The sequence below is a fragment of the Paroedura picta genome, chromosome 3 (genome assembly GCF_049243985.1).
Source record: "Paroedura picta isolate Pp20150507F chromosome 3, Ppicta_v3.0, whole genome shotgun sequence".
In the NCBI taxonomy this organism is placed as follows: domain Eukaryota; kingdom Metazoa; phylum Chordata; class Lepidosauria; order Squamata; family Gekkonidae; genus Paroedura; species Paroedura picta.
The window spans coordinates 173,520,729-173,535,547 of NC_135371.1; the positions used below are offsets into that span (position 1 = coordinate 173,520,729).

A 14,819-nucleotide genomic window follows, 5' to 3' on the forward strand; every position below is an offset into this window, starting at 1 on the left:
GATGGTGATCAGATCCCCTCTCAGTTGCCTCCTCTCCAGGCTAAACAGACCGAGCTTCCCCAGCCTTTCTTCATATGTCTTGGTCTCCAAACCCCTCACCATCTTTGTTGCCCTCCTCTGGACACGCTCCAGTCTGTCTCCATCCCTCTTCAACTGTGGGGCCCAAAACTGAACACAGGACTCCAAGGGAGGCTGAACCAGAAGAGAATAAAGTTTTAAGTCACATTTTTACTAGGGCTTGAAAAACTGCTTTTGGAAAGAACAGCAAAACCCTAAGGAAGTGCTGAGTATACTGTTACGTGTCACTGGGCTGGTCCTAATACAAAGGCATTTTATGGATTACATTGAAGTCAGAGCGCCATTTTTTCGGCTGCAACCTCGAAGTCTCGAGATTCAGAGCGGTAAGCTCCTAAATGTTAATGTGCCACTGTCGGGCTAACCGTTAGACACGAGCCCAAGGGAAATGCATCACACGTGCAGAGGTGGGTGTCAAAACCACCCGGTAGGAATGTATGAAATTAGAACCACCACCTCCTCCGGGACAAGTCGTAACATTTAAATGACCTTCTCTTCAATCAGCTCATAAACCATCCTGTTACAAATTGATAGCTACAAGAAAGAGCTGTCTTTTTTAAATGAGGTGGGAGTCCAGAGGCGACTGGGTTTGTGTTTCAAAGGAGGGGGGAATAGATATTTTACAGAGGGAATGGCCAACCCCTACCACAAAACAAGAAGATGAGTTGGTTCTTATATGCCACTTTTCTCTACCCGAAGGAGTCTCAAAGTGGCTTCCAATTGCCTTCCCTTTCCTCTCCCCACAACAGACACCCTGTGAGGGAGGGGAGGCTGAGAGAGCCCTGAGATTACTGAAGAAGAAGAAGAATCTCAAAGTGGCTTACAGTCGCCTTCCCTTTCCTCTCCCCACAAGAGACACTCTGCAAAGTAGGTGATGCTGAAAGAGCCCTGATATCACTGCCCGGTCAGAACAGTTTTCAGTGCCGTGGAGCGCCCAAGGTCACCCAGCTGGTTGCATGTGAGGGAGCGCAGAATCGAACCTGGCATGCCAGATTAGAAATCCGCACTCCTAACCACGACACCAAACTGGCTCTCAGAAGAAGAGTTGGTTCTTAGATGCCGCTTTTCTCTACCCAAAGGAGTCTCAAAGCGGCTTACAGTCGCCTTCCCATTCCTCTCCCCACCACAGACACCCTGTGAGGTGGGTGAGGCTGAGAGAGCCCTGATATCCATGTTCACATGGTGAGCCCAAGATCACCCAGTTGGTTGCATGTGGGGGAGTGCAGAATCGAACCCAACATGCCAGATTAGAAATCCGCACTCCTAACCACGACACCAAACTGGCAGCCAGCCTTACCACAAGTTATGCCGTTAAGGCTGAGAGGCTCTAAACGACAGAAGCAGAAGCGTCATCTCGCTGCCCAAAGAAAACCCGTCCCTTGCCATTCAGGCTGCTTGAGTTTGTACTGAGGCTGCTTAAGCGTTGGAGCTCATCCCTCTCCGAAAGGCATTAAGAACAGAGTAGCCTAAACAAGCAGATGAAGCAGCAGGCAAACAAATGTAACGAGCATATTCAGAGCAGATCCCTGGAAGGCTCAATAATTCAAAATCCCCAGCTGAACGGCACATGCATGTGCCTCGGGCACAGTGCCAGAGGCCTCTTGCACCTCATTATTCCCATCTTTTTATTGAATATCTGTCATTATGAGACTCAGGGGCCTCCCAATGAGGCTACTGCAATGGGCACTGCAGAGAGCTGCCCTGGAAGACAGTTCGGAGAGTTCAGCATACACGTGATTTTGCCTCCACTTTTTTAGCAACGGGGAGGCACAAATGAATGCACTGACTTCTTCCAATTAATTCCTGGGCGTCATTGAAGGTTCAAATAGAGCAGGAGCCTGGCGGCGCCTTAAAGACTAGCAAAATTCCAGCACAAGTTTTTGTGAGTGCTGAGATTCTCTGAACTGCACACTGATAAGGTTGATGCTTTGATATGAACAGCGTGGTGGTGGAGGAGGGCAGCAGTGAGATGCTACAAGGAAAAGCCGGTTTAAAGCAAGCTCCGTGATAAAGCCACTACAAAACACTCTTAGATAAAGTACAAGTGATAAAATCTACTGTGAGATAAGCAGATATAATCGGAGGTTATTACAGAAATAATTACTGAACTGACGCAAATCTATCGGGAATGGGATATTCCTTGTATGTCAACCAGTGCTGTGGGAGTGGCTCTGAGATTGGAACAGCTAGGTTAAACAAGGGAGATGTGTGGAGTTTATGCCACCATCTTGATTGAGGGGGAATGTTTACCGGGAGATTGTTGTGGGGAATGTTGGTTTCAACTATCTATGGCAGGGGTAGTCAACCTGTAGTCCTCCAGATTTTCATGGACTACAATTCCCATAAGCCCCTGCCAGCAGTCTATTACTCTGCGTTCAAAGTCCTGAGTGCCGTTTGCCTGTTTTTGTTTATTACACCCTCTGTTCATATTGTTATGCATGTATTAAATTTACTAGTTTTGCCATTCCATGTACCCCCAGCCGGAAACATCGCAGCGAGGGGCGGTATATAAATCAAACAAGTGAACAAATTATGCTCTATAGGACACTGGAAAATGGGCAAGTGAATAAACCTAAGATAATACAGCTGGTGATTATATTGCCTCAGCATCAAGTACTTTACCGCAGGGGTAGTCAACCTGTGGTCCTCCAGATGTTCATGCACTACAATTCCCATGAGCCCCTTGCAGCAAACGCTGCATGGGAATTGTAGTCCATGGACATCTGGAGGACCACAGGTTGACTACCCCGGCCTTACAGAATGCCTTCTTCTCCATGTTTTCAGATCAGTGGAATTCAAAGTAGGCCCAGAGTGATCCGCCAAGTTTCATCTCTGCTCTGTTTTCATTGGAAGATATTAACAGCTTTCCTGGTCACAGACGGTTATCACTTGTAGATGCTATGAATATTCTTACAATTTTTAATTGGTAAACTGGGCCCATCCCTTCCTTTTTGCAAGTAGTTTTGGCCACTGCAAACTAGAAGAAGAAGAGTTGGTTCTTATATGCTTTTCTCTACCTGAAGCAGTCTCAAAGCAGCTTCCAATCGCCTTCTCTTTCCTCTCCCGACAACAGACTCCCTGGGAGGGCGGGGAAGCTGAGAGAGCCCTGAGAGAAACTGTGAGGACAGCACTATCTAGGACTGTGACTGGCCCAAAGTCACCCAGCTGGTTGCATGTGGGGGAGCACGGAACCAAATCCGGCTCACCAGATTAGACGTCCGCACTCCTAACCACTACAGCAAGCTGGCTCTCTAAGTGACAAACGAAGCATGACTCAACCCAGTGGTACCCAGGAGGTTCTCCAATTTATCGGCTTCATCTCAGGGATGAAAGGGGCACAAGCAACTGAAAAGGATGCAATCAAGGTACTGAATGTAGCCAGAGTACAATAATTTCTAATGCTTATGACTAGTTAAAGGGGGGGGGGATTAGGAGAAGAGCAAAAGGCTGACATACCTCATGAACATATGAAGCTGCCTGTCAGACTACTGGTCTATCCAGTTTAATATTTACTGTGAAGTGTAGGCATTTCCCAGGGTCTCGTAGAGGCTTTTTACATCACCTCTTACCTGAAGGCTTGACAAATCCTGCCACCAGGCCACCTTAGTGACCTAAAAGTACTGTGTGGGACCTAGAGCAAAAATGCTACTCCCTAGGCTTTCCAACATTCCCCATCTGGGTGTAATTACGGGCACCTCGAAAAGGTGGGGAGAATCTATACTCACTCAAAAATCTAACAGTGCATCTTTCACTTGAGATTTAGCCAGATCTTATGGATGTACACTTCTGTGTATCTTAAGAAGCAAGCTCTCAAATGTACACGCAGAAACAAACTTTCTTAGTCCTGAAAGTGCTACTGGACTCCCACGCCATTTCAAAAGTGGTGGAAGATGTGGTGGAAAAGTGGTGGAAGCAAGTGGAGATGGCCACCTGTGAGAGTTTGCCATGTCCTGGCTGAGGTTCAGAAGGGGGGCATCTGTAGACAGGTGTGTAGTCAGAAAAAGGGGCAGATAAAGGCAAAACCCTCTTTTGCATTATCTGATTCCTTTTCTGGGCTCTTAAGACAGCAAAACCACAGGATTCATGAATTAACAGATTATGCGGCCCACAAGACATCTCAATAAAGATGTAGAGGCTTGGATTCCTCAGCAGCAGTCCTAAATTAATATACTTGAAGTAATCTCTTTGGGCTGCTAAATTAGAATCATGCCTACCTATTTAACTCCACTATCCATACCTTGATGGTTTAAACTACAAGTACAATGATATAGGCTAGATATCAGGAAAAATAAATTTCACAGTCAGAGTAGTTCAGCAGTGGAATAGGCTGCCTAAGGAACTGGTGAGCTCCCCCCCACTGGCAGTCTTCAAGCAAAGGTTGGATACACACTTTTCTTGGATGCTTTAGGATGCTTTGGGCTGGTCCTGCGTTAAGCAGGGGGTTGGACTAGATGGCCTGTATGGCCCCTTCCAACTCTATGATTCTATGATATTAATTCCAGCTTTCATTCAACACCTCTCTCTGTCCATTCCTACCTTTAGATTGTAAGCATCTTGATTCAGAGACCTGTCCAGTAAGGGTGGGGTTGATTATTTCTTTAGGTTTTTTTTTTGGGGGGGGGTGTTACTGATTTTACAGTACAAAGCATCATGTACACTTAATGCTGAAATGATAATAGTAACCTACCTCATAAATGGAAGCTTTCTTTAAACCTCTTAAAAACAGGGACAAGCTTGTGATCTGCAGAATTTAAAAATGTTGAGACACTGCCAGAAAGCAAAGAACACGAAACTTAGAAACCTTCTCTTCTTCTTTTTTTAAGTTTATCAAGTCATGCATGTCACTTGGGAACAAACGAAGCTCAACACAAAATTACACTCCAGAGCTTTTTACTGGCAAATCTTATTAAATCCTGCATTTAGAAAATAGATAAAGAGCAAAAGGAAGGAGCCTAACTGGGCGCTCCAACAGAGTGACTGGAGGGAAGGGCTGGGTATCCCTTCCTATTTGATCCCTTCACCACTACGTCATTTCTCGGGGTGGATGGAAGGCCTGAAAATGAGCAGCACCAAACTTGGACCAAAACAGAGGTGCAAGAACAGGTGTGACTCCTGGATTTGGGGGCCAACTCTTAGATCTAAAGGTAACGTGTCAAGGCTTATGACTCCTACCTGATCCTTTTAATCGGAGAATTGGGAGACTCTGCACGCAAAGCGGATGCCTTATTCCTGAGCGAGGGCGCCACTATTTGGGTGGTCTCCCATTCAAGTACTAATCAGGGCCAACTGTCCTTAGGTTCTGAGATCTGACAAGATCAAAAAGATGGGTGACAGAAGCAATAAACACAGAAAGCTCTTCAATTTTGCATTTCTCCCAACACTGTAAACACACAGCAAGAATGTCCAAGGCTTAGATTCTATCTTGCTTTTCAGTCTGCACTACTTACTTTCCATTTGCGCTAATTGTTTCCACTCCCAGAAAAGGAGGACGATTTTTGCCAATCCCTCTCTTCACTGTAGCCCCACACACGTACTTTGGCCCCCACGGTGTTCCTAGGGGGTCTCGTGCTCAGACAAGATTGCAGGGGAAACGTGGGGCAGGAAAGGGGCTACAGTAACACCTATGCTGCATTGTGTCCAAACCCAAATACCCGGAAAATTTATAAGGGTCTGAAACCTCCTCTGTTTTTTTTGGCCTATGAATGAGAATTGTAATTGGGGGCGACCAACACTAAACTTTTTGCAAAACGTGTTGCTATGACACTGTATAGCCGAGGAACACGTGTGGCCATTTTGCAAGACTTACTGAAAAAAATTAATGGATTTCCTCTCTGTCATGCATAACTGTGCAGGATGAAGGGGAAAAACTCATCCCTCTACACCAGGGGTAGTCAAACCGCGGCCCTCCAGATGTCCATGGACTACAATTCCCATGGGAATTGTAGTCCATGGACATCTGGAGGGCTGCAGTTTGACTACCCCTGCTCTACACATTCTTACTGTCACAGGGCAGCTTCGGCATGTTATGAGACTACCCGTTTGAAGAGCTGGGAATCTAATGAGGAAAATACAGCATTTCTGTGTTGGAAAGTTTTATGCAAGTCTCCCGAAGTACGGCCACCGTTTCCATGTCTTGTCTCTTTAGACTGACGTGCTGATGGCAGTTCCGACACAATGGCCCTATAGAATAGTGGTCCGCTTAAGTGGGCTGCTGAATACCTAAAACAGTGACAAAGCCGGGTTTATGACCCAGGAAGCAAATGCCTGGGCTGAAGCAAGTTTGCATACCATGGCTGGTGCTAACCACAGATATGTTCTGCCTGTGCGGAACGAGCTAAGGGGGATGAAGGGTGATCTGTATTTTCTCTGTTCACACAATGAACACTAGCCTCTTTTTATTCCCATCAGCCAGAGGCATGGTTTAGATGGGCAAATGGGACTGATTTGACTGGGATCTTAACCAGGATTAAGTCAATGAGCCAGGGCTATGGTTAAGATAGACCCAGGTTGGTGTAGTGGTTATTAGTGAGGACTTCTAATCTGGTGAGCCGGGTATGATTCCACGCTCCCCCACATGCAGCCAGCTGGGTGACCTTGGGCTGTTCTGGCTGAGCAAGAATATCAGGGCTCTCTCAGCCTCACCTCCCTCACAGGGTGTCTGTTGTGGGGAGAGGAAAGGGAAGCCGACTGTAAGCCACTTTGAAACTCCTTCTGGTAGGGAAAAGCAGTATATAAGAACCTACTCTTCTTCTTCTTCAGTAATATCAGGGCTCTCTCAGCCTCCCCTCCCTCACAGGGTTTCTGTTGTGGGTAGAGGAAAGGGAAGGCGAATGGAAGCCACTTTGAGACTCCTTTGGGTAGGGAAAAGCGGCATATAAGAACAACTCTTCTTCTTCTTCAGTAATATTAGGGCTCTCTCAGCCTCACCCACCTCACAGGGTGTCTGTTGTGGGGAGAGGAAAGGGAAGGCGAATGGAAGCCGCTTTGAGCCTCCTTCGGGTAGAGAAAAGCAGCATATAAGAACCAACTCTTCTTCTTCTTCAGTAATCTCACGGCTCTCAGCCTCCCCTCCCACACAGGGTGACTGTTGTGGGAAGAGGAAGGGAAGGTGACTGTAAGCCGTTTTGAGACTCCTTTGGGTAGAGAAAAGTGGCATATAAAAACCAACTCTTCTTCTTCTAGACTAGATGCAGTACAGATAAAAGTTGCGATCTCTTATCTGAGCCATTATGCATTTCCATAATATCAAATACCTTAAATTGCCAAGATCTTTTAATAATAAACAGGTACATTTTTTTAACATTCAAGCCTTTATACAGATTCTCTCTGCAAACTACTTGATAAAATATTTGTTAAGCCTCCATGCAGCAGGAGGAGGAAACAGGACACAGAAAAAAAGTGGCTTGCCAAAGAAGTAGCCAGAATGCTCACGCCCGCCCTAATCTGGAACTCCGCAAGGATCTCCAAGGAAAAGGGGGAGAGGGAGAGGGATATTAAGTGTTTCTACACAGAGGCAGATAATGGCACAGAGACAGACACCCCGATCTGATGTTCCAGGATAGCTTTATCTCATCAGCAGGGTCAGCCCTGGTTAGTTGCTGGATGGGAGGCCATCAAGGGAGCCCAGGGTTGCTGCACAGAGGCAGGCAATGGCAAACACTGTCTGTCTCTTGCCTTGAAAACCCTAGGCAGGGGTGGCCGAACTGGGGCTCTCCAGATGTCCATGGACTACAATTCCCATGAGACCCTGCTGGCAGGGGCTCATGGGAATTGTAGTCCATGGACATCTGGAGAGCCCCAGTTTGGCCACCCCTGCCTTAGAGGTTGACGTAAGTCCTCTGTAACCTGACAGCGCTTTCTGCCGTCACCAAGTTCACAACAAACCTGACTACTACAAAGCACAGTCTAGATTTATACTTCCGTGTTCCATTTTGTTACACACAAGAGCTCTGTGACGAGGGGATGGCGATCGCGAGGTCATGCGGAAATGCCGATTAGGCTGCCACAAGAGGCTGATGGGAGCCTGGAGCAGTAGAAACTGAAAGAGAGATCGACCTGCAGCTCAGACACCGAAACTCAAAGGCAGGCCCCTAATTTTTTTTATTAGAGACTATCCCAGACCGAAATGATTAAAGGTATGCTAGAAGCCACGTTCTGCCTGCTTTCCTGGCTGGGAGGGTTCTGGATTCTTGATGCAACTCCCCCGGCAACATGTACAGGAAAGAAATGTAAAGGTGTGTTTGTTTGCAATAAAGGAACGGCACAGCCGCCAACTCTCCCACCGAGCTGAAAGGCGCAGTTGCCAGAGAAGACGATACTCTGGTCAGGATCTACGGTTGTGAGAGTCACGTACAAGCCAATCCTAAGAATGGCAGTTTCAAGTGGGTCTCCGTGTGGGGCGGAAGCAGCGCAACTAAAATTAAGCCCAGTAGCACCTGTAACACCGACAAAGATTGACTCAAGGCGTGGGCTTTCGGGTGCACGCACTCTTCCTCAGACTAAATGGAACAAGGATCATAAGCGTACAGGTACAAGGCAAAAGTAAATTGCGGCAAATTAGTAAACTGCGTTGTGACAGTGTTCTGGCTCAAGCCACATTGGCAGGAACCATTCCTTCCCCCTCCCCGCACAGCAGACAACTTTCAAGAGGAATAAAGAGATCACCGTGATGACCACCTTATTAACTATTTAGTGAATTCAAATATTAAAGGTAAAGGTATCCCCTGTGCAAGCACCCTTGGGGTGACGCCCTCTAGCGTTTTCATGGCAGACTCAATACGGGGTGGGTTGCCAGTGCCTTCCCCAGTCATTACCGTTTACCCCCCAGCAAGCTGGGTACTCATTTTACCGACCTCGGAAGGATGGAAGGCTGAGACAGCCTTGAGCCGGCTGCTGGGATTGAACTCCCAGCCTCATGGGCAGAGCTTTCAGGCTGCATGTCTGCTGCCTTACCACTCTGCGCCACAAGAGGCTCATTATCTACACTCAAACATGTGACGCACCCTACAGGATCCAACACTGAATACTAATTCAGTTTAATTCCTCAACGACACACGGTGGCTCCTGTCAGAGGAATTATACTCTAGATATGCCCAAGAGCAAAATGTACTTTGCTAGAACGCAATTTAATGCTAACTCGGAACGTGTAATGTTTTTGTAGCATCTACAGATACTTAAAACTTGTTTGGGCCAACGCGATACTTACACCGAGCAGGGGCACTTCAGACTCTGGATTCCAAATCCAAGTTTGTATGTTCTCCCAAAGCCACACGTATTTTAGCCCCACAAACTAACGGATCCTTTGCGCCTGAAAGAATCCGCTGCAGTGAGCAGGTAGGAGCGGCTCTTGGTACGATGTCGCTCAGCCACAAGAGACAGGAACCTGACGTTTGTCTTAGCAAAGAACAGGCCATGAGGGTGGTAGAAGGGCTAAAGGCCTCAAGCGCAGCTAACACGTTCATGGAGCTGGCTGTTTTTTTGTTATAGGCACCTCTGTAGTTGCTACGCAAGCAACGCATGAATTATTGGTGGGATGAAGTCACATCCAGATAGCCTCAAGAATCCGGACCCACAGCTATAAACACAGCATTTGTTTGATTGGGGGCTGTGAGCATAAGTCTGGGCCAACATTACTGGCTCCTTGCTTTTCATTGAGACAGCATGATTCAGTTCTGCACAATTACTATCACCTGCGTGATTCAGGCAAAATCCCAGCGCCCCACAGGTATGGGTTCTTGGTAGATTCATTCAGGGATACAGTACTAATTAAGAAATACAGTCACGTGTCATAGGGTCCATCCAGGCAGCGGAAATGGAAGTAATTTAATAACTCAGCATCACCAACTTTTCAGAGCTATAGGAGGCCCTTTATACTACAACAGCGTGTCCACCCAAGGAGTCGAAAACGTGTATGGAATTAAGCTAGGAGTGCTTGGACGAGTGTGAATACGTTAAGCCGGGGGTAATCAACCTGTGGTCCTCCAGATGTTCGTGGACTACAATTCCCATTAGCCCCTGCCAGCAAACGCTGGCAGGGGCTCATGGGAATTGTAGTCCATGAACATCTGGAGGAACACAGGTTGACTACCCCTGCTTTAGACTACAACAGCGTGTCTACCCAAGGAGTCGAAAACGGGTACGGAATTAAACACTGGACCAGTGTGAATACGTTAAATTACGCTTTCAGCTGGGTATCACCTCTGGTACTTTTCCTTGTTCCTGATTGGGATGGCCCAAACTAGTCTGCTCTCAGAAGCTAAGCAGGTGAGCCTTTGGGTGGGAGACCACCAAGGAAGTTCAGGGTTGCTACGCAGAGACAGGCAATGGCAAAACACTCCTGTTCCTCTCTTGCCCTGACCCGGACGGTCCAGGCTAGCACAGATCCCAGTTGGGCCTGGTTAGTACTTGAAAGGGAGTCCACCAGCCAAGTCCAAGTTTGCTGGGCAAAGGCAGGCAACAGCAAACCACCTTTGAACATCTCTTGCCTTGAAGACCTCATGAAGGGATTCCACAATTCCGCTGACCCCTGGCGGAACTTTGCACACTTTTTCTTACTCCAGGGGTAGTCAAACTGCGGCCCTCCAGATGTCCATGGACTACAATTCCCAGGAGCCCCTGCCAGCAAATGCTGGCAGGGGCTCCTGGGAATTGTAGTCCATGGACATCTGGAGGGCCGCAGTTTGACTACCCCTGTCTTACTCCGTTTTTTAAACACAAGGGGAGGGGGACTGTCAAGGAGCACCCTGCATCTATACTGACCAATGGGGTGCAAGTACTCTCCAGGCAGATCCAATGTGATCAGGGAAGGAGTAGAAAGCCACGGCCTCCACTCACCTCGTGGCACCTGCAGGGATCGTGCAGATGTAGCACAGGAAGTTGCATCAAGATTGCCTTGAGCAAAGCATTTCTTACGGACGCTGGAAGCGAAGCTGAAAGCAAGAGCAAGTGAAAGAAGCATGCCCTTCGCCCTTGACCGGCTTTAAGCTAGCGAGGAGAGGTCAGCGCAAAGCGAAAGGGGACCGATACAATCTTAATAGCTCAGAAACGGGGAGGAAACAGCTGTAACAGATCCACCCAAGGGGTTATCAGAGAGGGACGGAAGCTTCATCAAAGAAAAAAAAAAAAGCCAAGAACCTCTTAATTAGAAATGACAGATTCTGACTGTTCACAGCCTAATGAAGACCGCAGATCATGCTAATGTTACTTCATAAAGCGACCCGAATCTTAATCAAAATGGCAACAGTTTGCAACGTCTCCAAATTTGGGTGATGCTGACTACAACAGAAGGCCAGGCAGACAAAAATTGTAAGTCACAATCTTGGTCCGTTAAAAACAATTGCAGGAACCAAACTGTGGCGAGCAAGCTTGCAAGTTCCCTAAAACTTTATCCGGCTAGATGTACGTATTTACCCCTTCTGTCCAGCAAACTTAGGAGTTCGGTGCACACTCCAAAGCTTGCTTATGACTTTAAATTTAAAACGTGCTATGTTGCTGATGTATTTCAAGAATGCAAAGTAGTAAAGTAAGAAAGGGAGACAAGGGATGCTAGTCAGCATGGAAAGGCAGAGGCCGAGATGTTTTGGGGAGTGGGGGGGAGCAAACAGTGATAAATAGAATCTTTCCTCATAGAATCCTAGAGTTGGAAGGGACTTCCTGGGTCATCTAGCCCAACCCCTGCACTGTGCAGGACACTCACATCCCAATCGCTCATCCACTGTCACTTGCCACCCCCTTGAGCCTTCACAGAATCAGCCTCTCTGTCAGTCAGGTAGCTCTCCAGCCTCTGTTTACAAATCTCCAAAGATGGAGAACCCACCACCTCCCGAGGAAGCCTGTTCCACTGAGAAAACGCTCTGTCAGTGCAGCCTCTTGTGCAGCCGTCTGATTTCTGCCAGACACACGTTATAAAAATGGCATTTTCAGGAGCATGCCACAGGTTTTTATTTTATGTATTGCATAAAAGAAAAGATTCCTGTGACAGACAGCACTTGCATTAACAGTCCAAATCAAAGTCTTTCGTGGTCTCAATCCACAATGGCCACCCAGGCTCTTCTCCTACGGACAAGTGACGCTCTGCAGGAAATTAACAATGTTTCCTTGACAGGAACAGATGTCAGAGGGAGCCCATTCCAACAAGTTAGGAAATTGCACCCACTTCAAGAAATTAGTTTACTCCCTAGATAGGGGTTCCATGCTATGCTGAAATTACAGCATCAAAAAGGACCACATGCTAAAATGTGGGTGCCTTAATCAAGGACTACTGCATGCAACAGTTTCCCAGTGTTTTCACCTTTTGATGATGCCGCCTTGAAGTTTATCTTTAAGAATCTGACTCAAACACCATGCTACAAGTTACCGTGCGTTTTCCGTGCAGCTAACCAAAGCTGTGTAATAAAATTAAGACTCCAGGACATATATTTGCAACGGTCTAGCTACACTGATCAAAGAGTAGGTGAGACAACACTTTCACCACAAGGAAACAACAAAAAAATCCATACGGCTAGGAACGTAACATAAGGCAATTTAAAAGTTCATTACAAGTCTACAGCATGTGGCAGATAACGCACTGGAATACTTCCAAGGTCTAAGAAACGAAAGCTTGGGAGTACCACCTATGAGAGTTAAAAGCATCATGACATTACCACTGAAATGGCTGAACCAGGGTTAGTTAAACTGCGGCGCTGGCAGGGGTTCACGGGAACTGTAGTCCATGGACATCTGGAGGGCCGCAGTTTGACTAAGCACATAGCTTAAGACAGGCAAAGGAATATCTGAAGGAGTAGGAACCTGGGCTAATGGATATCTGGAGATGCAAAACTTGTTGTGACAGTGTTTGGAACCTAACCTGAACCCAGCAAACAGAAGTCTGGTTAGGAGAACAGAAAAATGCTCAGATAAGTATGCATGTGAACCATTAGACAGTAGCACAATCTGGCATTACGTTTAAGCCCAAGTTACCTGGGTACAGATAGGACACATCCGTTAAACCAAAACCAACAGATAAGATCCTCAGTTTTGTTTCTTTAGATAAGATACTCGGTTTTGTGTACAGTTCAACACTAAAAACACAGAGTCAAGTGTTGATCCGAAGTTTGAGTCCAGTGGCGCCTTTAAGACCAACCGAGTTTTATTCAAAGTACAAGCTTTTGGAGACGCGCGTACTTCTTCAGACACTATGAAATGGAAATTACCATACATATAGGTAGAGGATAAAATAGCACGTAGCATAATGAAGACGTTCAACAGATTCAAGGGCCAAATAGGAATAACAAGCTTAGTTTATATGGTTACCATTTGTTCGGGTTTAGTTCTAGGGGACAACACAGGGAAGGAAATAAATATGTGAAAATTGGATCTCGATGGGCAGATGTATCCTCAATTCTGGAATGCTGAGAGTAATTAAAACGGACAGTTGTAACCCGCCACGTGCCAGTTTGGGAGTGCCGAGCAATACGTCTAAACAATTAATTAATTAATTGACCGAGACCCTGTCATTTCCCTCCATCCCTCACCTCTCAAGCACGGAGGCGACCTTACAGCGCCTTCCCCTTTGAAGTGGAGGCGAAGTGCCCGCCTAGAGTTATCCCCCCTGACCTGACCCCAGACCAGAGAAACCCCTTCCAACCTACCGTAGTCGGTCATGCAATTCGGACAACACCAAAGAATCCGACACCCAACTGAGCCAGAAAGTTCACATCCACGGAGGTGGCACAGCGTATGCCAGGCCAGCGTCATCTTCTCCGCTCAGACCACCCATCTCGGGGAAACAACCCCCCCTCCCCTTTCCGAAAAGGGCAACGCCAGGAAAGCCTAAGACCACCCCTGGGGGGAGTCACCATCCAGGCAAAACAAGTAGCCGGAGCGGGGCAGTGGGCACAAGCAAAGGTCATCCCCCCTCCCCCCCCGAAACAGGCCATGGCGTGGCAGCGGCCAAAGGACAGGGTGTCTTTTAGGACCCCCCAGTTTGCACTCTGACCCCAGCCAGGGGGGGAATCCAGATGGATCTACCAGGGTGCCGGGCATGGAGCGGTGGGAAAGGGGGTGGGCAGGGGCAAAGGGCGACCAGAGGGGGGGGGAGTTGGGCTTTAGGGGCGCCCCAGGGCAAGGGGGAAGGCGGGGCGGGGGGAGAGGCGACCTGGGCAGGGGAGCCCCCCCAGGCCAGCCCGCCGCTGACCCCTGCCCCCCCCTGGGGGCGCCCCCGCGCCCACTCCCGCCCCTCCCCTCCCTCTCCGGGCGCGGGAGGCCCCTCCCCTTGGCCGGGCCGCGGGGGCTCGCTGGTGACGCACTCCGGGGCCCTCCCGGGCGCGCGGAGGGGAGGGGAAGCCCGCGAGCGGGAAAGGCGCCCGCGGCCCCGCCGCGCCTCCCGCCTCAGAAGATGGTCTCTCCCAGGGGCTCCCGCGCGGGGGCCCGCCATGGTCCGGCCCGCCCGGCCCTTCCCCGCCCGGCCCGCTCCGCCCCGCGCGCCAACTCTCCCCTCCGGTCACTCACAATCTCTTCTCGTCGCCGCTCAGCGCCGCCGCCATTTTCTTCGCAGCGAAGAACCCGCGGGGGGGGGTGGGGGGCAGACCGAGCCGGAGAGGAAACCCGTAGCGCCTGGCCCCGCCCCCCTCGGACGCCATTGGCCGGCGCGCGCCATCACTCAGGACACCCACCCCGAGTTATTGGCCGGGCCCCTCGCGCCCGGGCGAGGCTGCCGCGCTCCCGGCGGCCGTTAGAATTGGCGGGAAGCGCTGTCAGTTACAAGG

At 48.7% G+C, this 14,819-nt stretch overlaps 1 protein-coding gene across 3 annotated transcripts in view; it reads right to left on the bottom strand.

The window, feature by feature from the left end:
• MECP2 (methyl-CpG binding protein 2) overlaps positions 1–14,778 on the bottom strand; it is an 80,674-nt gene extending 65,896 nt beyond the window's left edge. Inside the window, exon 1 of one of the 3 annotated variants that reach the window (XM_077329703.1) lies at positions 14,563–14,778. In XM_077329703.1, coding sequence (XP_077185818.1) covers positions 14,563–14,693 — 131 coding nt within the window. In that variant the 5' untranslated portion in view covers positions 14,694–14,778. Of the gene's footprint in view, positions 1–13,703; positions 14,430–14,562 lie in introns of those variants that run through there. The other 2 variants (XM_077329704.1, XM_077329705.1) reach the window with 2 other exon arrangements.
• Between the last annotated feature and the right edge of the window lie 41 nt (positions 14,779–14,819).